This window comes from Nannospalax galili, unplaced genomic scaffold (assembly GCF_000622305.1).
Source record: "Nannospalax galili isolate Female #2095 unplaced genomic scaffold, S.galili_v1.0 scaffold167, whole genome shotgun sequence".
NCBI lineage: Eukaryota > Metazoa > Chordata > Mammalia > Rodentia > Spalacidae > Nannospalax > Nannospalax galili.
In genome coordinates, this window is record NW_008358534.1 from 3,927,212 (window position 1) to 3,950,291 (window position 23,080).

Consider the following 23,080-nt stretch of genomic DNA (forward strand, 5'->3'; position numbering starts at 1 on the left):
TTTAGAAAATCCTTTCCTACACCTATATCCTGTAAGTTACTGCCAATATTTTCTTCTAATAGTTTGAGGGTTTCCAGTTTCATATTGAGGTCTTTGATCCATTTGGAGTTGACTTTTGTGCAAGGTGAAAGATAAGGATCTAGTTTCATTCTTCTACAGGTGGAGATCCAGTTTTGCCAGCACCATTTGTTGAAGCTGCTGTCTTTCCTCCATTGTGTGTTCTTGGCACCTTTGTCAAATATCATGTGGCTGAAATTGCGTGTTCTCAGGTTTAGATCTTCAATGATTTTCCATTGATCTACATGTCTGTTTTTGTGCCAGTAACATGCTGTTTTTATGACTATGGCTCTGTAGTATGCTTTGAGATCTGGTATAGTAATGCCCCCAGTGTTGCTCTTGTGCTCAGGGTTGCTTTGGCTATCTGGGGTCTTTTGTGCCTCCATATGAATTTAAGGATGCAGTTTTCTAATTCTGTGAAGTATGTCACAGGGATTTTGATTGGAATTGCATTGAATCTATATATTGCTTTTGGTAGGATGGTCATTTTAACAATATTCTTCCAATCCATGAACATGGGAGGTCCTTCCATCTCTTGATGTCTTCCTCAATCTCTTTCTTTAAAGATTTAAAATTTTAATTGTAGAGCTCTTTAATGTCTTTTGTCAGGTTAATTCCAAGATATTTTATTTTATTTTTTGCAGCTATTATGAAAAGGAGTGTTTCCATGCACTCTTTCTCCGATTGCTTGTTATTAGTATATAGATTGACTACTGATTTTTATAAATTGATTTTATAACCTGCTACTTTGCTGAAAGTATAAATCATTTCTAGTAGTGTTCTGGTGAAATTTTGGGGATCATATCATATCATACCATATCAGTTGTAGATATGGATAACTTGACCTCTACTTTTCCAATTAGTACTCCTTTAATTTCCTTCTCTTCTCTTATTGCTTTAGCATTATTTTCAAGAACTATATTCAAAAGAAGTGGAGATAGTGGATAGCCTTGTCTGGTTCCTAATTTAAATGTGAATGCTTCCAGTTTTTCTCCACTTGAATAATGTTGGCTCTGGGTTTGCTGTATATAGCTTTAATTATGCTGTGGTATGTTCCCTCCAGTCCAGTTCCCTCTAGGACTTATAACAAATGCATGTTGAATTTTGTGAATGGCCTTTTCTGCATCTATTGAAATGACCACGTGATTTTTGTCTTTGAGTCCATTTATACAATTTGCAGCATTTGTTGCCGTACATATATCAAACCATCCCTGATTCTCTGGAATAAAGCTGACTTGATTGTGGTATGTGATCTTTTTGATGTATGTCTGTATGTAGTTTGCAAGTATTTTGTTGAAAATTTTTGCATGTATGATCATTAAAGGATATGGGTTTATAGTTCTCTTTTTTGGTTGTGTTTTACCTGGTTTGGGTATTGAGTTATGCTGGCTTCATAGAAGGGTTTGGGAGTTCTCCCTCTGTTTCTATGTTTTTAAATAATTTAAGTAGTATTGGTTGTAGATCTTTAAATGTCTGGTAGAGTTCTGCTGTGAATCCATCTGGGCCTAGGGCTTTCTTAGTCAGGAGATTTTGTATTAATGTCTAAATTTCCTTCTTTCTTGTGAGTCTGTTTAAGCTGTTGATTTCTTCTTGGTTTAGCTTTGGTGGTTCCCATGAATTTTTTCATCCATCCTTTCTTTTAGATTTTCAAATTTAATAGAGTATAGATTTTAAAAATATTCCCTTATAATGTTCTGGATCTTTTTGTTATCTATTGTGGTGTTTCTTCTTTCATGTCTCATTTTTGCTAATTTGGATTTACTCTTTCTTTTGGTTAAGTGGGCTAAGGATCTGTCTAAATGGTTTATCTTTTCAAAGAACCAGCTCCTAGATTCATTGATTATTTGTATTATTTTCTGTTTCTATTTTATTAATTTCTGCTCTGATGTTTTATTCTCATATGCTGAGATTGGGGTTCTTTTGTTCTTGGCTTTCCAGAGGCTTGAGTTTCAATGTTAACGTCATTTACTTGTGCTCTTTCTGATTTTTTAAGGTAGGCACTTAAGCTATAAACACTTCCCTCTTAGGACTTCTTTTAATGTGTCCCAGAGGTTTTGTTGTGTTGTATTATCCTTTTCATTTAGTTTCTGAAATACCTTTCTTTTTTAATTTCTTCTTTCACCCACTCATCTTTCAGGAGTGTGTTGTTTAATATCCATGATTTCATATAGTTACTGGAGGGTTTTTTTTTGGTGTTTATTTTAAGATTTATTGCCTTTTATTCTGATAGAATGTATGGAACTAATTGGATTTTTTGGTATTTTTTGAAGTATTTTTTGTTCCCCAGTATGTGGTCAGTTTTTAAGAAACTTTCATGGGCTGCTGCATAAAAAGTGTATTCTTTGGTGCTTGGGTGGAATATTCAGTAGATGTATGTTAGATCCATTTGATGCATGGTATCATTTAATTTAGATGTCTCTCTGTTTATTCTTTGTCCAGTTTATCTGTCTTTTGGAGATAGTGAAGTATTGAAGTCCCCTATTACTGAGTTGGAGTTAATATGTGTCTTAAAATCTTAGAGTACTGTTTTATGAAGTTGGGTGCACCAGAGTTTGGTGAATATATGTTCATGATTGTAATATCGTCTTGGTCAGTTGTTCTTTTGATCAGAATGAAGTGACCTTGTTTATCTCTTCTAATTAGTTTTAGTTTGAAGCCTATTTTGTCAGATGCTAGAATTGTAATTCCTGCTTGTTTCTTAGTGCCATTTGCTTAAAATATTTTTTTCCATCCTTTCAACCTTAAGGTATTACGTATCCTTGAAGGTGAGATGTTTCTTGCAGACAACAAAAGATAGATTTTGTTTCTTAATCCATGACATTAGCTTGTCTTTTGACTGGGGGAGTTCAGATCATTTATATTTAGAGTTATTATTGAAAGACGTGTATTGGTAATCATCATTTTAATTTCTGTTTGCATTATTGGCCTAATTTTGTGTTTCCACCATTATACCTCCATTTATTTTCTTTCTGTTGCCTCTTGGGAATAGTCATTCCTTTCTTCAGTCATTTGTATTGTTTCGAGTATTCTCTGAAGGTCTTATTTGGTGGGCTTGAATTCTTTCAGATTGTTCATGTTATGGAAGATTTTTCTTTCTCCAAGTATGATAAACAGTTTTGCAGGGTAAAATATTCTGGTTTGGCATCTATGGTCATTTAAAACTGGGAATACTTTGGTCTGGTCCATTTCTTCAACTTTATCATGCATTCTATTGGTGAGACTTTCTCCTGTCTTTTCAAATTGTCTTATTGAATTTTTCACTTCCTTCTTCATTTCAGCCTGAGTTTTCTTCAGTATTTTTCTTTTGTGAATTCAGTCATTTTATCCCTATTTTCTTTTAGTTCTTTGAGGTTTTTGTTTGTGTGTTCTTTAAATTTGTTGAATTCTTTCATCATGTTTATGATTGTTCTTTTGACTTCTGTGTCCTGGCTTATCTCTAGGGGATTTTCATTTTAGAACTCTTTAATAGGTCTGGTGGTGCTTGGTGGGAACATATTACTTTGTTTTTTCATATTATTATTTTTACATTGTCAGTTTGGCATGTGTTTTTCTTTTGTTGCTTGTGATTCTGGTATGAAATGCAAGCCTTCCTTTGTTGAGTTGAAGTGTGATTCTGTTTTTATTATTGATGTGCTTTGGTAGATTTCTGATTGGGTATGAAAAGCTGTTTGGTCTAGGTTTTCTCTTTTGATTTTATGTTGGAGGGACCAGATGGTTCTAATCAGGCTACTTGGGCCTGATGGTGAAGTGGCCCTAGCTAATTAGGAGCTCTTCAGATGATTTAGATGGATAGAGACAAGTTTCAAGGTTAGGACATGGGAGATGGATGTACTGGTACCTAGCAGTCAGCAGGGAAGCCTAAGCCCTGGGAGGGCTGCAGTGGAAAGGATTGTTCCCAGAGATGGGGACTGCCACAGGTGCGGTATAGGCACTCTTGTTTGTTTTCTGAGACAGAATTTCTGTGTTGCTCTGGCTGGGGTAGAACTCCTAATGCTCCTGCCTCCCAAGTGCAGCCTCAGGAGAGTTTTTTTTAAATCTTGAGAAAAAAATGTAGGCTTCTTTCTCTGTTAATACATATAATTTAAGTATATTTTTAGTGTTTTCACTTTTAATAATTTTTTTAAGTAGTGTGTGATGTGTCTTAAAAATAGAATTGGTGTTAGCATATATCAGGTTTAAAAAATAGTATTCCTAACATTTGTATGGGACGCAGACCAGCACAGGATGGACGCCTAATGAATTCAGATGCATTATAAGATGACAAGAATCACATCCTCCCATTCCAAGACTACATTGTCTACTATCTAAATAGAAATTTCTTTAATGTTTATTATTTGGGATTCTCTGCTTTGGCAAAAGCAACTGTATTATTCAAAGGAACTAAGAACACTCTTTTAACACTTTACACTGGCAGCAAGTGGAAAATTACAATGAATTTGCAGAAGTTCATAATTGCCATTTTTATGTGAACCAAACAGCATTGCACAGTTGCAGGAAATTCCACCAGAGATTTTGCGTTTATCATATTTTATAGTGAAACAGGCAAGGAAAAGCTGTCTACTTCATACCACCCCACCCCCTGTCCTCAGGCAACCTCAAATCCAAACCTTCCCTAGACTAAGCCCTATTTTGAAAAAGCACATAGAAAATAGTAGATACTCTTCAGCTTTTCTCAGGGCTTATATCACCATCTAATAACTACTTCTAGGATCTGCAGATATACACACGTCTGCCTGCACATGATTTCAGTCTATTTTCTCCAGTTCATGAAACTACAAGTCACTTAAACCTTATTTGAAAGAGATCAGAGAAGATAGCTCTTAGTAAAACTGTTAATGTCATTCATATGTTGGGTATTCATAAAGTCATGTGTCCCAAAATTATATTTTTACTTTCCTGGGACAGATGTTGAAAACAGTTTAGAACTGGGAAAGCACTAGGTCATTTTTATTTTATTTTATTATTATTTTTTCTTTTTATAATTGAATATTTTGTGTATTTCATATAGAACAGCTCAAACAATCTTAATCATCTTTATACCCCTGTTCCCACTGGCTCTCTCCCTTAGCACCCCACCCACTGTAGCCCATAAACTCAGTCATCCTGGTTAAGACCCACTGGGTTGTGAGTGTCCCCAGCTGTTCCCAGTGCAAGTCCATCTGCTGAGTCTAGTCAGCCTATCTAGAGCTCCTTGTTTTAGGAAGATCAGCTCTTCTTCATCTAGCAGCAATCAGTTGCCAACATTCCTTTTTTATATTTACAGAAAAATATCCCAGTCACCACTCATCAAAGAAGCTCATTTTGCACCAGTCAGAGACTATTACCAAGTACCACAACTGGTCACACACGGACATTTTTATTTTAAACTAATCAGTAGCCTCTGTAATTGAGGGGAGAAGCTATATTGGACATTCAAGAAACATCCTGCTCCAGTTGGCCGTCTACCTCCTTTATTCTGTCCCCCTTTCCACTTTTAGAATGACCTTGCATAAAGGTCATATGAACTTGCATGAAAAGTAGCTTTTCCTTATTTATTTTATAGCCATTCCTTACTTGTATGCAAAACTAAACAGTCATATGAATATTAGAGATTGCAAATTGCAGTGGTTATATAGACTTAACATTTTCTGTAACTCCAATTGGTGTCTTAGAAGAATCAAGCCTTTTTGTGCTGAAGAGATGGCTCATCAGTTAAGAGCACTGGCTGCTCTTGGAAGGGAGCCAGGTTCAGTTCCCAGTATCCATATGGCAGTTAACTTCTGTTCTGGGGATCCCATGCCCTCTTCTGGCCCCCACAGGTGCTGCATACATGGATACTCTTGCATCTGTGCAGGCAAAACACTCATTCACATAAATAATTTTTTTTTAAAAAGGATTACCTGGGTGTAGTGGTACACGCCTTTAATCACAGCACTTCTGAAGCAGAGGCAGGCAGATCTCTGTGAGATTGAGACCAGCCTGCTCTATAGCGAGTTCCAGGCCAGCAGGGGCTACAGGGAGACTCTGTCTCAAAACAAAACCAACAGCAACAAAAAAATCAGGTCTGTTATAAAAACTATGGAGATGCCTTAAGGTGCAGCAGAAATTGGAGTAGTGGTGAAGCCAATAAATTATAAATCATATAGATGTATGTACATTCACTTTTACGGTCCATAAGATGGAACTTGCAGTTATAAACAGAGAAATCTGGTCCCTAAATTAAAGATACTATTCTAGTAAAGGTGTTGTATACTGATTTCCAGGAACTGTTTGGAAATTTGCCTGCATATCACTCTTAGCATGCAAAGGACCTTGGACAACTGTTGTTCTAATGCCCTGTCTTTGAGCAGGCATATAAACAAATAAACAAGGCAGCACAAATATTTACTGAACTTTTAAAAACCCCAGGCTCCCACAAATTCCTATAGCACATGCCAGGGTGGTTTTCTAGATGTTAACCTTTACTTTTATTTATGTATTTATGTTTGTAGTGGTGGTTATCAAACCCAGGGCCTTGCACATGATAGACAGGTACTCTATCTCTGAGCTAAACAGTAAGCGCATATATCCAAATTACTTTTTGGATGATTCTGCCTTGCTAAGTATTTCAGAAGCTTAAATTAAAAATAGCAAAGCAGAAGACTGGAGTGATGGCTCAGCAGTTAAGAGCACTCACTGTTCTTCCAGAGGACCTGGGTTTGGTTCCCAGTAACCCATACAGTGGCTAACCCATCTGTAACTCCAGTTCCAAGAAATCCAGTGCCCTCTCATGGCCTCCACAGGCATTGCATGCATGGGTGCACTTAACTGCAAGAAAAACACGCATATACACAATAAAATAAAAATAAATTTAATTTTTTTTAAAAAAAGCACAGCAAAGGTGGTCTGAGTGATTTTTATTTTTGTAAAGTTATGTTTTACAAGTAATATCTATATAAGACAAACAAATGCAGACTCAAATATATGCTAATAGAGTAGGCATTTGGAAAACTTTGAAACCTCTAAATAGTCTTGCTTAAAATAAGTTTTACATCTTTGACATTTAAATAACTCACAGGGAAGAAGGTCTTTGTGACTGTGTATTTCAAAATGTTAAATTGAGGAATTCAGCTTAAAAAATAAAGATGAGGAGGCTGGAGATACTCCTTTTGCAGAAGACCTGGGTACGATTCCCAGCAACCACATGGCAGCTAACAGCTGTCTGAAACTCCAAATTCAGGGGAATTTGACACCCTCTTCTGACCTCCATGGGTGTTGCACGAAATGATTGCACTTGCATACATGCAGGCAATACACTTATACACATTAAAAAAAATAATAAAAAATAAACATTTTTTAAATTAAAAATAAAGATGACACTGTATAAGTAGATACTGGTTTCTTTTAAATCCTTTGACTGAAGTATTTGGTAATCACAAACACAGCAGCGTAATACTATCAAAGACTATCTTGAATTTATACAAGAAAATGTATTGTACTTTAAAAGAAGAAAACACTGAAGCCCCAGAAAGTTTTACACAAAATAGAATTAGTTTGGGACTTCTAGATTTAAAAGATGTAAAAGGGATATTAGAAATACATTATCTGAAATGAGAATTAAAGAAAATAGGCCCTGAGAAAACACAAAGAAACTTTCCTGGAATGCCAAAGAATTATACATTTTCTTTACAGAAGGAATTGATCATTCCTTTAGTAGGATTTCTGACTTATATGTCATTAGAAGTAATTGTTTCATGTTTAAAGGTAATTTGCATTGTGCTTTCCTGTTCTCTGTATGTTACTTGACAATATTATTCTCAGTAGTTGTATAATAAGTAAACTACTCCCAGCCTAACATTTTCTTAATTAGTATATTGCTGTATAGGTGATGACTGAACTGCATTTAGGCTATATGGCTGAAATAATAATGACTGGCACTAAAAATATTGTTTCTGAGATGACTTCCCAAATGTTGTGGAAATGAATTGACAGTAGACTGATTCATAAAAGAGACAATAAACTAATCTTAACATGTATTTTAGGCGAATCATAGAATTGGAATTGCTCAACCATTTGAATGGGATCCAGCTATCTATAAACCCTTAATTTTAGTATTCATTCATTCACTCATTCACTTCATTCATTCATTCATTCATTCATTCATTCATTCATTCATTCATTCATTCATTAATAGGAGACAGCATCCTACTATGTAGCTGTATCTTGCCTGGAACTCATTAGGTAGACCAGGCTGCCATCAAACTCATGACAATCCTCTTCGCTCTGTTTGAGTCCTGAAAAACAGGTGTGAACCATTACACTGGGCCTATAAGCTCTTATTTATACAGGGGAAGAAGAGATAAAAAATATCACACTTTGAGTGAGGAATAACAAATGTGTTTAGGTGAATGAGTGAGTATAGCGCTTAAACAGTAAATGATTGTCTTTTGGAATTGAATGGTCCTGCTTAGGAGAAAGACAAAGTATATGGCAAGTTTTGTCCAGGTATAGTTTTCTCAATTTTCTTTACTTAAGATAATAAGTTTATCTTTAAAAAACAAACAAAAAACAAACAACCCTAGGGGAAGGGACTAAAGTATCAAAGTAAATAGTCCTATAGTATCCACTTCTCTCTAAGGACCTTTAATTTAAAATAAGCATCATACAGTAGTGCCATGTTTTGAAGTGAATTTCTCTAAATTCCTTCAGATGTTTTTTAAAATTATTTTAGAATTCTGTTGGCCTTGGACCAGTTGGTTCAAGCAACTGTTATAATAAATCAGCAACTAGGATATTTCTGTTCTTTTTCTTGAAAAGGTTTTTGCCTGTCCCTGCTACCTTGTCATCTCAGAATTCTAAGCTTGAAAAAGACACAGATTGGAATCAGTGGGCCTTTAAAAAAGCTAAAAATACATAAATAAAAAATTTTAAAAGGACAGATAATAATGGAAGACATAAAATTGGGAGGGGTTTGTGGAGAGAGGGTGGAGGAGAGGGATCTGAATATGTTCAAATACATTGTATGAAATTCTCGACTCAATTAAAAAATAAAAATAAAAAAGAATGGAGAAATGCGATGTCAAGCTGACCTGAATTCTTTCTCTTTCTTGGTCAGTGTGCTAGAGAAGAGAATCGAGTTGGTACACGCACAGTGTTTGTTGGAAATCATCCAGTTTCAAGAACAGAAGCTCATGTTGCACAAAGATTTTGTGATAATAGAATAGTCTCATCTAAGGTGAGTTGAGTGTTTGCTTTTTTTTAACTCGCTGGATGTTCGTGTAGAGTTAGATATTTATGCTTCTAAGGAAGCTGTACATTTATATATGTATACATAATTATATACTTATGAAAATCATATACCAACTATGGTAATTATTTCCCTGAAAGGCAGTTTACTTTTTTAAAAGCCCATCATTTTGCCTGGTTACAGCTTAAAGTTCATTCATTTGCCTTCCATTATGATTCACAGTGCCTGTTGGTTATCCATAATACTTTAAGCCTTAAAATGTGCTAAAAGTAGCGATTATTGGACTGAGCAGGGGTGTTACACAGTGGTAGAACATTTGCCAACATTTGGCAGGTTCATGGGGGTTTAGTAATTATTTACTTGTGTAAAGCTTCCTGAATTGCCCTTGAGAGACTGGGTTAGGCTGTACATGATTTTCATCCTTCCTTGCATGACTTTTACTTGCACCTCTTCCCTGCCCTATCTTCCTTCTGAGTTACATTCCTGGGTCTCAAAAGAGGAAATTTGCCTGTATACTGCTTGGCTTATGACTAATAGAGTTGAAGAACCGTAACTATGTTACTATTTGAATAATGATCTTATTTCAGTGTGGTGGAATGCTCCAAGAACAAGCTAACATGTTTGAATACCTGCATTTGAATTTTGGCTGAACTGTTTACTTGCTGTATCACCTTTGTCAAATTTAAAATTACGGTTTGTGAAATGGCTAATACTCCACATATGAAACACTTCTTATGTCTCCTGGTATCTATAGCCGTCACTTTAATAGTACTGATATACTAACAGTTACTGCTGGCTGACGAGGCAAGGTGCTAGGTCGTTAAGTGCCATCTCTTGGAGCATGCAATGTGTTGTGATACTATTCACTTCCAAATGCAACCTGGCAAGGCAAAGCTAAAATGTTGGTGACATTTGGTTCAGTGCACATTTAAGACCTGAAATACCAAATCATGCCCTTCCTAAATAAGCCAGGCCCAGACAAACAGAAACTAAAACAGACTGACCTGAATGAATATTGATGATAAGTAGATGTTGAGAATGATCTGTCTGTGTATATTTTCTGTTTGTGTGTGTTGGGAATGGAAAGAATGAGTAAAAGGAAGATTGTATTTCATCAGTGCACATTGTAGGCATATGTAGAAATATACTGAAACCTATTTATATGTAAAATTAATACATGTTAATAAAAATAATTTAAAAATCCACACGTTGATTTTCAGATGTTCTTTTTTCTTCTTCGTAAGGTAATGATACACTAGAGATTATGTTTAAAGATTAACGTAAAATATAGACAGAAACAGGTGCATAGTGAGTGAGACCTTGTCTCAAAAAAGCAACAAAAGAGGTATATGTGATATAGAAATGTGAGGGGCTGGAGAGATGGCTCAGTGGTTAAGAGCACTGGCTTTCCTTATAGAGGACCCAGGTTTGGTTCTCAGGATGCACATGGTGGTTCAGAACTGTGACTCCAGTTCCAGGGGATCTGAGGTCTTCTTCTGACCTCTGCACTCATCGCATGCAACATGCAGGCAAAGCAATCAGTGCTACATGTAAAATAAAAATTTAAGATTGATTGATGTGAAAACTGAGCTGCCTACTGAAGCGATCTATATGTCTATAGAACACTAATATCAAATAAAATATTCATTTGCTTTTAATATGATAGAAATTTTATCTTTAGGAAGAAGTTTATATATTTGTGCTCAGGAAAGTGAGTAGCCCTTTCACTAGATATTTTTACTTACCCTGTAGTATCCAAGTAAATAATCAATTGTAGACCTTTGACTCAGAATCATAGACACATGGAAGTAAAAGATCCTAAGAAGTCATATAGTTCAATTTGTTGATTTACAGATGGAGAAACTCAATCCAGAGAAATTAAGTACCTGACCTGATAAGCAAGCACGTAGTGATAAAGCTAGGAATAGAACCACTGTACAAGGCCCAGTGACTCTGAAGAAAAAGCCCTTTTCACATTACACTATTTGGGTGCCTAATTTTTTTTCCTCCTCTTCAGCATCAAAGTAGAATATATAATATTTTATAGATAATTATAGTTTTATAATGTCTTAATGGAAGATGGCAAAACGAGATACTGATGTTGACTTTTCATTAATGAGAATGATTTTGTTGCAATATACCTGTCACTCACTTTCATTCTCAATCCTTATATATGGAAGAGACTACTTTTTCACATTTTTTGTAGATTTCATTTTGCCAGCAGTTAAAACAATGCAATAGCATGCTTTCTTTTAAAATTATGTAATGGTTTAGAATGAAATCTTGAATGCAGTAGCTTTCATATAATGAATAATGATGTACAGTATAATGATGAAGTGTTTCATGGTGGGGGAGGGGCAGAAGACCACACCAGGAAGTTTAAGTTATTTGATTTCCATCTCATTTTTCTTATCTTTATTATAATCTTTAAAAATAGGCATATTGATAGTGTTCATTCTATGAGATTGTAGTGAGGATAAAATGAAATGATACACATAAAGCATTTAGCACTATGTTTTGCATGTATTGATAACCTAGTAAGTGTTATCTGCTATTTTGTGTTTCTGTTATTCCTGTTGCCTTACTATTGATTTTTCTTAGACTCAGTGTTGTTTGAGTGTACACGGGGGTAATTTTTTTTTTTTTTTGGTCTTTTTGAGACAGGATCTCCCTGTAGCCCCAGCTGTCCTGGAACTCACTATATAGACCAGGCTGGCCTTGAACTCACAGGGATCCGCCTGCCTCTGCCTCCTGAGTGCTGGGATTAAAGGCGTGTGCCACCACGCCCAGTGTACAGGGGTAATTTTTAAAAGAAGGCCTTCAGCATGTTGGCACACGCCTATAATCAGCACTGGGGAGGCAGAGGCGGGTGGATCTCTGTGAGACCCTTTCTCAAAAAGACCAAAAATAATAAAGAACATAACAATTTTTTGTATGGATCTTTTCTTCCTCACATTTTCTTTTGGTTCCATATATTTGTACCACACTCTTAATTGAAGAAATACAATTTATAAAATAAGCTAGCTGTCTTCCAACTTTGTAGCAAGTGTTGATTTCCTTTCTCTATTTTCAGTCATAAAAGTAACTCTTCTTAAATTGGATGCTTTTTCTTTACAAATAACCACCAGTAATGTCACTGTTACAGGGAATGGATGTGTTTAATCCAGGGAACATTGAAGACAAACACTTTGACCTACATTAAGTTTTATTTACTTTTAAATTAGTGTGCCTTTTTCTCTTGAGAACACAAATACTTCTTTAGAAAAAAAAAAGTCCTTTGAGGCCCTACTACTTTAAAGTAGGGACTTTTGGTTGTCACCAGGATTTTATAGCTGGCATATAACATGGAAACTAACTTCCTTACCAAAATGGACATTAATTGCACCATGTGTAGAGTTTGTAGAATCTTTAGCTTCCATAGTGTTTATTACTTTTCAAATATTTTTCCCTTTTGCTTGCATGTATGTAAGTGTACCTTGTGCATGTGATGTCCATGGATGCCAAAAGAGGGTTTTGGGTCCCATGGAACTGGAGTTAAGGACAGTTGTTCACTGCCACGTGGGTGCTGGGAACTGAATCAGGTCCTTTTCAAGAACAGCAGGTGCTCTTAACTACTGAGACATCTAACGAGCCTCCACTAAGATTTTGGATTTCCAGTCACTATATTAAAGGATAAATTCTCGTGATGTGCAAATGATTGGAATGAAGGTTTCTCAAGTATAAATTTAACCTTTTACCAGAAAAGCAGTTCTTTCATACTGGTTTTCATCCGTCTTTATTAAGATGTTATTAAGATCCATTGATTTTTAAATAGCCCAGCCCTTGAGGTTAAGATATTAGTAAGATAGTACACGTGTAAATACCCAGGTTGTGTGTATACCTTTTCATCTGTATGCACATTCTCACCTGTAATGAAGATAGGAGGTATTGATACAGACAGAATTTTATCTCTGACAATGAGCTGGACTCCAGAGGTTAGCCCAGGGCAGGGGAATTAATTTGCTCATTTGTTCATCCAAATCATTCTTGTCGAATTTGTACCAGGCAATGTGCTAGGTGTTAGGGAAAAAGGTATTAGGGAAGATGGATGGGCAGCTTACCTTTAGAAGCATCAAAGCGTGGGACTAAAGTGGCTATTGCAGTTCTCTGCAGTTCTCAGAGTGGAATTTCATTTCTGAAAAAAAAATTCTACACCTCTAATTATGTACTTATGTGTATGTTTGAGTTTCCAAGTGTTGGATATACTGAATACACGTGTATGATAATCTGGACATATAGCAATTATTACTATTAAAATTTTCAAATTTCCTTTCCAATAATACTTTCTGTTTTACGTCTTTTATAGTATACCCTTTGGAACTTCCTCCCAAAGAATTTATTTGAACAGTTTAGAAGAATTGCAAATTTCTATTTTCTCATCATTTTCCTTGTTCAGGTAAGAACTATCCTTTTCCTTGTTCAGGTAAGAACTCCATAAACAGCCAGTTCAAACTGAAGAAATTTGGCAATTTGTTATGTTTTTTTTTTTCTTTTTTTCTTTATTTTTATTTTATGTGTGTGAATATTATGCCTACATGTATATAAGTGCGCCCTTGTTGTGCACTGCCCATGGAGGACATACGAGGGCATCGGATCCCCTGGAATTGGAGTTATGGACAGTTGTTAACTGCCATTTGGGAGCTGGGATTCGAACCCGGGTCTTCTGCAAGCACAGTCAGTGCTGTTAACCACTGAGCCATCTCTCTAGTCCTGCAATTTGTTATCTTAAATTGGTCTGCGATTTAAAAGTATTTGATTATTATGGCTTTTTAAAGTAGAAATAATATATTTCAAGATTTGTAGGAGCTGGAGAGATGGCTCAGCTGTTAAAAGCACTGACTCTTGCAGAGTACCCGGGTTTGATTCCCAGCACCCACATGGTGGCTAACAACCATCTGTAATTCCAGTTCCAAGGGATCTGATGCTTTCTTCTGACCTCAGTGGGCATCGCATGACACCGGTACACTTACACATGTGCAGGCAATACATTCATACACATAAAATAAAAATAATAAAATTTTAAAAAGATTTGTACAGCTTTATATATTTCTAAAGTTGTATTTTTATTAGAAAACTTTTGGAAATTTTATTTTGTTACCATAAGTTTTCATTGATTTCATAACTTTGTGCATCTTAGGGTGTATATTGTATAACCATTTAATGACTTGGCATATATCAAAATTGTAAACAGTTCAAACTAACAGTTTTATTTTTTTTTCAACACCAGTTTTAACATAGTTGATTGCTTATCAGTTTTTATCCTGGAACAATTTCTCTTTGCCTTATACACTTACTCCTTTGAGGTATGAAAGCCTGCTGTGTCAGTCTGCTTCTTGGTGTTCTTTCTAGTCTTTGGTGTTTTAAATTTTAGTCAGTTTAAATCATGTTTTCCATCTTTAAGTGTATAAACAGTTCCAACCTTTCCTTCACTATAATTATTCCCCCCAAACTTTACAGTTTTAGTGGTACCCTCCCATCTGTTCCTTTAAGTGAAGCAGAAAAACTCCAGGGAAATTACTTAAATGCTTTGTTTGAGTGCTTTTGTTTATCCACTTTGAGACTGACTAAATGTCACAATAATTTAATTTAGGCCTAATCCTTAAACCCAGTCTGGGATAGAATAAAGGAAAGAGATAACGATAAAACATTTGGAAAGGAACTTCTTTAGATCTATGGTCAGTTGTCTTAGAAACATTCTGCTTCCAAGAGTCACCCTATTTGTTAGTATATTTCAGTTCAATTAAGCAAATATATGGCAACTACCTGCTGTGTATCGTGCCGTAGTATCCCATACAAAAGTGCTGGTACGTACTTACAATGATGATCAAGAGACAGCTTTCTTTCTGCCCTTAAGGAACCAATGATGATGCTGTAGAGAGGTGTGTGCTCACGTAGTTCAGTAAAAGTCATTTAAGTAGAATAAGCAAGATGCTGAGGGTCTATAGTAGAAGTTATGATTACTTTTAACTCAAGAAGACCTTGAAAAGGCTTCAATAAGTACCTAATGTCTGAACTGATCTTTGAAAGTTGAGATGTAGCTTGCCTGGTATGGAGTGCTAGGCCAGCATCTCAGGGTTAGGAAGAGGTTGTGTAAAGGCATGGAGCCATGTAAAAATCTAATATGTACACTTTCATGTGTCAGGGTAAGGCCTGACTGGGGATTGTAGATGAAAGTCATGGAGATATAAGGGCAGATTGATGTCATAATCCCCCTCCCTCAAGTCTAGTTTTCTTTCAATCTTTTCTTTTTCAGTGAGTAACAACATCCACCCAGGCATGCTAACCAGACACTCTCAAGCCATATTTAATCAATATTTACATCTCATTACTTACCAGTCCTTCCATTTTTGCTTCCTGAATCTCTTCAACACTTCTTTCCAAATCTGTTGCTTCTACCATAAGGTAAACCATCATCTTTGGATTAGAGCGTTAGTCTCCTACTGCTTCCACTCTTACTCTCCAAATCCATCTTTCACAATACATTGAGAATTATCTTTTCAGTGTGTAATTGTACTTGTATTACCTCTTGCTGCCTAAAATCTTGAAAATTTTCCCACTGTGGAATGAAGAATCAATAGCTTTCTCTGAACTATAGGGCCCTGCACAGTTTGACTGTTTGTTGTCTCTTCAGCCCTCTCATATACCACACTGTCTTGATACTTGCTTCTTTATTTCTTTTCACACATCCAATTTTCCCTCCTAACATAGAGAATCTGTATATACTGTTCACTCTACCTGGAAAAGCTCTTAACTGGTTAACTCCTAATTATCCCTTAGCTCTCAGCATGTACATGCCTGTGGGTTTCTTTTTTTAATTTGTTTTATTTTATTTTTATGTGTATGAGTGTTTTGCCTGCATGTGTGTAAATGCACCCATATGGAGGCCAGGAAAGGTGTAGGAGCCCCTAGAACTGGAGTTATGGATGATTGTTAGCTGCCAGTGAGTGCTAGGAACTGAACCTAGGCCCTCTGCAAGAGCAGCCAGTGCTCACTGAGTCATTTCTCCAGCCCCTGCACACCTGTTTTATTGTCTTATTTTCCTGGTAAACTTCTAGCTATATGAAGATTATCTCCATCTTGTTTAAGTAGGATTTCTAGAGGCAGGACGGTAACGGCACAGGAACTGACAGAATGGTGCTCAACAACTAGGGGGTAAATTAATGTGTATATCTTATAAAGGTAATTGTCTAAGCTGGGGTGAAAACTAACCCTGAATTTTCTTAAACTGCTATGTAGATTGTTTTTGTTGTAATGAAAATTGGCATTCACCCTATTACTAGAATGTATTTTGCCTCAAATATTTCCAACATGTAAGTGTTGTATATGAATTAATGACTAGTTTTTATTATATTTTCAATATAATTTCTTTACCTAGGTCACAGTAGACACACCGACTAGCCCAGTTACCAGTGGACTTCCACTTTTTTTTGTTATAACTGTTACAGCAATTAAGCAGGTAAATTTCTTATTTAAACTTACGTCTGCCTTTTAATCCAGACTAGTTAGAATTTTGTTGTAAATGTTTTATTTCATATTTATATTCTGTGGACAGTAACTTTGACTTGGTTTATATTTTATTCCCATTGAATACTTATTACAATGATAGGAACATCACATCTTTAATTTATTTACTCTTCTGCTTTTCAATATCTTTGTGTGTATTATAAACATAATAGAAAGGATAAATAAAAGGTTCAGCTCAATAGGGAAATGGGAGGGGGCAATTTTATTGTGAATTAATTATTCTAGTGTGAAATGTCTACAAAACATTTCCCATGTCACTTTTTGTTGTTGTTGTTGTTGTTATTGTCTATGGCATTAGAACTCAAGCACAGATACTTGAATTTTGTTATCCCTGATACTGTTGAAGGAGTTGGTAGGTTAGAGGTGACTTTTATCTCTCTACTACTTGTCAGAGCTGCTAAACTGTCACAGATTATGATATGAATGTCTTTAAAGTATTTTGTATGCTAGTATCTTTGACAATGTCCAAACAAAATTGAAAATTTAAACAGGAAACTTGAAGCGAGGAGTGAGTTAACTGTATTGGGACAGTCCACATGATCTGCTTATGTGCAAACACATTTTTATATAGTACCAATCAAAGAGCTCCCTGAAAATATGGAAGCTTGCAGATTTAAAGGTTTGATTAACAGTATTAGGAACAAGGTTATCTTTCCTCTTGGAGTAATCTGTTAGTCTCTTTTGTTTTCCAGGAACTTTTCAAGTATTTTATCAAGTTTTTAATTGCTAAATACTTTCAGAATGTTCTTTCCCTTTGGTTATTAGGATAATTTTCTTTAATACCACAAAAATTCTAGTTCCAAGAATAGTATGAATGGGTTTCAGAAGGTTTTACTGATTCATTCTACTCCCAGTACTAGTTCATGTTAAGTCCTTCCTTTCTTCATCAGAATTGCAAAATGTACCCTATGACATAATAGCCAGCATTGTCATAAAGAGGGACAGAGTAGGAATGAATATAGCACCTGATGAGGAAAAAAGGGGCGAGAGAGATCAAGATTTTTTTTCAGACAGATGTATTTGAAAAGGTACAAATATTATTGCAATGAAAAAAAATTAAAAACCAAAGAAACATAGAAAGGAGGTTGTACTCAAACAAATGAATATCCTATTTCCTTAGTTCTTTTAGGGTAAATCTAGTTCATATGAAAAGCCCAAAGGAAAATGAACAATTAGCTCTTCTTTCTCAGATTATTTTTTTTAATTTTCTTTAATCATTAAGTTAGTGGAAATTTTTCGTTATTTCTACAATATATAAATTCACTGGCAAAACAGTCTTAACTTGTTTTTCCTATATTCTGCATGGAAGGAATTATTTTGTTTCTTGAGTGATTTAAGTCTATCAGAAAATAAAAATGCAATTTTTCAAATTAAAAGTTAAAAGGTACCATTAAATTAAACAAATAATAGAACTATAAGAATAAATCATAGGTTTTCTTTTTGACAAGGTCTCCCAGTAACCACAGCTGGCCTAGAACTCACTTTGTAGACCATGCTGGCCTCCAACTCACAGAGATCTGCCTGCCTCTGCTGGGATTAAAAGCATGTGCCACCCCGCCCAGCAAGAATAAATCATAGGGGTTTGTTGTTGTTGTTGTTGTTTGTTTGTTTGTTTTTTTGGTCTTTTTGAGCCAGGGTCTCCTTGTAGCTCCAGCTGCCTGGAACTCACTCTGTAGACCAGGCTGGCCTTGAACTCACAGAGATCCGCCTGCCTCTGCCTCCCGAGTGCTGGGATTAAAGGCATGCGCCACCGTGCCTGGCTAAATCATAGTTTTTTAAAATTGATGCCTATTTTCCTTAATATATATCTCAATAAGTAACGAATCCTTTAATACAATAAAGCTATTTACCTAAAATTTATTTTTTAGCATGCCTCAAATTTTCTATTATTAAAATGTGCATCATTGTCTCTGTAGCATTCAGAGTTGAAATTAGCATTATAAAATTATAAATATCTACCATTGTTTCATGAAGGTATAGAGATTTATTAATACCTTTTCATCATCTATGTTTGATTATATAATTATTATCTTTATAGGGATATGAAGATTGGCTTAGACACAGAGCCGATAATGAAGTTAACAAGAGCACTGTATATATTATTGAAAATGCAAAACGAGTGAGAAAAGAAAGTGAAAAAATCAAGGTACTGGTTTTTTAGATCGCCTTTTAAAACTGTGCGTCGGTGTGTGCAATGTGCGTGCGCACAGATAGGTATACATCCTCTATTGAACATATGTGGAGGTCAGAGAAGAGCTTTCAGGGATTGGTTTCCTCCTTCCATCAGGGTTCTGGGGATCAAACTTAGGTCATCAGGCTTGCAGAGCAAGTACACTTTTGCTCACTTAAGCCATCTCACTGGCCCTCACTTTTTTATTGTGGTAAAAATGTATACTTCAGACTGTACAAATCAACATCATTTAGTACATTCCCTGTGTCTACAACCTGCACTATTTTCATCACCCAAAAAGAAAAGTTCATACCCATTCTACTCCTCCCCAATTCCTGTCAACACTAACCTTATTTCTTTCTCGATGAATTTATAGGCTTAATATTTCATATGAGTGGAATCATATACTGCATGAATTTTTGTGTCTGACTTCTTTCACTCAGGGTACTTTTATATTTCATCTATGTTTTAGCATGTATCAATAATTCATTCCTTTTGATAGCTGGAGAGTATTCTATGGGTGTATCACATTTTGTTTATTCAGTAGCTAATATGTATTTGGGTTGTTTCTATTGGGGACTGCCATGACCATTCAAGTATAAGATTTTATTTGAACATCTGCTTTCAGTTATTTGGGGTACATGCCTATGTTAAGAATTGCTAGAATTTGGTGGTGGGGGGGTCTGGATAAATGGATCAGCAATTAAGAGTACTGGCTATTCTTGACGAAGACCCAGGTTCAAATCTCAGCACCCACATGGCAGCTAACAGCCATCAGCATATCCAGTTCCAGGGCATCCGATGGCCTCTTCTGTCCTCTGAAGTCACTGCAGGACACAGGTGTACTTTTATACATGCAGGCATAACACTCATGCACATAAAATAAGAAAAATAAATTATAAAAAAGAATTGCTATGTTTATGGTAATTCATGGTTAATTTGTTTTTTTTTCATTTTTATTGAATTTTTGAGAATTGCGTGCATTATATTTTGATTGTATTTAGACCCCCCTCCTACCTGCACCCCCTCCTCAATATGCACTGTTCAATTTCATATATACACATATATATGGCCTGTTGAGTCAAACTTGTGTTCCCAAGTGCCCTTAGGTGTGGGTCCATCCACTGGAGCCTGGTCAAGGTATCCAGAGTCACACCCTTAAAGAAAACTGGCTCTCCCTCTTTCAGCAACATTGTTAATGTTTTAATGACCTCTACAAAACATTTTTCCACAGAGGCTTTGCTGTTTACATATTAAGTAATTTACTTTTTAGAACAGATATAGGTTCAAAATAAAATTTACCAAGTACTCTTTCCTAGAATCAATATCAGTAAGCCTCCCTTGGCACCTACTCAAAGTTTAGCTGACAGTATTGTTCAGCCTTAGTGCAGTGCATTCTATGGGGTTTGACAAATATAGGACATGTTTTAATTTAATTTAACATTGTAATATTCTATAGGATAATTTCATTGCTCTAAAAGTCTTCTGTTTTGCTTCTTTATTCCTCATTCCTCCTTAATCCCTGCAGCCACTGCTTCTTTTACTACTGCACAGTTTTGCCTTTTCCAGAGTATTACATTGTTGAAGCCACATAGTATACAGCTTTTTTAGACTGACTTACTGGTTTTGGAAGGGGTGGGGTTAGACAGGGTCTCACTATGTAGACTGGCTAACGTGGAACTTGCTGTGTAGACAGGCTGGCACAGAGATCCACCTGCCTCTGCCTCTGCCTTCTAGGTTAACTTAGTATGCATTTAAGTTTATTCCATGCCTTTTCATGGCTTGATAGCTCATTTCTTTCTAGTGATGAATAATATTACCTCTTCTGAATATACCACGGTTTACTTGTATACCTATCCCCCCTGGAGGGACAACATTTTACTGCTTCCAAGTTCTGGCAATTATGAGTAAAGTTTCTACAATCATTTATGTATAGGTTTCATGTGAACAAAAATTTTCACTTCATTTGCTCTAATATCTTCATATTGAGATCAATAGGGTCTGGGTTCTGAAGTGGGTCTGTCTCTTCCTCAGTCAGACTTTCAGTATTTGGGATTGGGTCAGTCTAGTCAGGAGTTACACTGACTTTGCTTTTGCTTTTTAATTACTGATAATTTTAGTGCACCACTGGATTTCAAACTCTTTGAAAGGCTGATTGCAGTTACCCTAAGCTTTGTGTGGAACCTGCCGTGCTGGAGTATTTTTCTCTGTGTTCCTGTTCCACAATCCTCTTTTAACATATGCCTGACTCAGTGGATACCACTTTCTGGTTCCTTTCTTCTCTCTCACTGGCACACTACTGTTTTTTGTTTGTTATTCAGTATGAAGCACCTGATAGGAACAGAGTAATTTATTGGTTCTTCTCTAACAGTCTCAATATTAAGCAAGCCCTATGCATCTGAGCCATAGGATGCTAGTTTTCTAGTATTCCTGTCTCATCTCATGCAGCAGGTTGCTTTTTCTTCTACCTCTCCTCTGCCTTTGTTCTAGATGTAGGTGGACCTTTTGCTTCCTGTGCAGGAGGGATCCATAATGTTGACATGTCTTGTGCTTATCTCTCCTCAGCAGTTGAGAATGGTTCTTTTAGGTCTCCTGCCCTTATGCTTTTTCATAAATATCTGTGGGAACCTTTGGAGAAGTGGTGAGGAATGGTCCACTCTGAACTCTAAAGCTTATAGAGATTCTAAGCTGTTATGTTGGTTTATACCAAGCCTCTAAGAATTAAGGGGCCAGTGAGATGACTCTGGGTCAAGGCTCCTGTCACCAAGCTTGACTACCTGAGCTCAATCCCTAGGATCCACATGGTGGGAAAAAACTCCTGGAAGTTGTCTGCTGGCCTACATTCACTCACTGTGGCATGGGTGCCCACACACATGCATGAACACAAAATAAATTAATTAAAATCAAATGAATCAGTTAAAAATCTAATTGTTGCAGGTCCTGGTATCAGAGACTTGTAATCCAGCTACTCAGCAGGCTGAGGCAAGAGGATCACAAGTTCAAGGCCTGCCAAGGCTTGAGAGCAAGTTCAAGTACAGCTTAGGCAACTTAGTGATCCCTGTCTCAGATTTTCTTTTCTCTTAAGGGCACTGGCTGAACTTGCAGAGGACACAGTTTCTGTTCCCAGCATCCATGACCATCTTTACCTCCAGTTCCAGGGGATCTGACTCCCTCTCTGACCTCCATGAGCATTGCATGCACATGTGCACTTACTATGCATGCAGGGAAAACAATTCATATGTATAGACTAAAAATAAATATAAATTTAAAAAATTTTAAAGGTCTGGGCTTACTTGGAGAACACTTGCCTAACATGTATAAAGACATAGTGAAAATGCAATTTCTAGTACTGAAAAAAGTCTATTTATTTTCTTCTTACTCATTTTTATGATAGCTGTTTTTCGTCACATTCTCTCTTCATTGTAAAACAAGTTATCTCTCTGCTCTCCTCAGACGGACTTGTTACCTTTTGCCTTGCAAATTTAGTCCTTTTGAAATAAATAAATACTATTTTGTATAATAAATTGTTAGTTTATTTGTAATGGGGTGGTGATCTCTTGTGCGTTTTATTTCTGTGTTGTTTTTGTTTTATATCTTAAAACAAGATCTGGCTGTATAGTTTACACTAGCTTAGAATTCATAATTCTACCTCATTCTCCCTCCCCCATGCTAATACTACAGATGTGTACCACCATGCATACCCTACTTATGGAATTTATTTTATTAACTATTAAAAAACTTTATTGAGAATTTCATACATGCATATAAGGTGTTTTAATCAAATCCATGCCCACTCCTTCCCCTCCAAAGCCTCCCATATCTCCCCATCACTTTTTTTTCTTCTTTGGCTTATTTTTATGGGACTATTGGCTTCTCTAATATTCCCCCCTCTGAAGAGGTAACCCTAAAACCTTTAAAGGATTAGATACAAGCTCCCAAATACTTTCAACGTGCTTGGCCTTTGGAACGGAGTATGTTGTTAAGAGGCCCAAGGATATTTTGACTTTTAGCTAAGAAACTGGCTACTTTTCTTTGGGGTCTTTTTACCCTAACTGCCTAGCCAATTCCTACCTCCTATTCTTATC

At 36.1% G+C, this 23,080-nt stretch overlaps 1 protein-coding gene across 7 annotated transcripts in view; it reads left to right on the forward strand.

Annotated features, from left to right (window-relative positions):
- The window catches only part of Atp11c (ATPase phospholipid transporting 11C), a 261,713-nt gene that overhangs the window by 119,194 nt on the left and 119,439 nt on the right, over positions 1–23,080 (forward strand). For all 7 annotated transcript variants that reach the window (XM_029558010.1, XM_029558009.1, XM_029558011.1 and 4 more), the window contains 4 exons: positions 9,131–9,250; positions 13,608–13,697; positions 16,677–16,757; positions 18,864–18,971. In XM_029558010.1, coding sequence (XP_029413870.1) covers positions 9,131–9,250; positions 13,608–13,697; positions 16,677–16,757; positions 18,864–18,971 — 399 coding nt within the window. The remainder of the gene's footprint in view (positions 1–9,130; positions 9,251–13,607; positions 13,698–16,676; positions 16,758–18,863; positions 18,972–23,080) is intronic.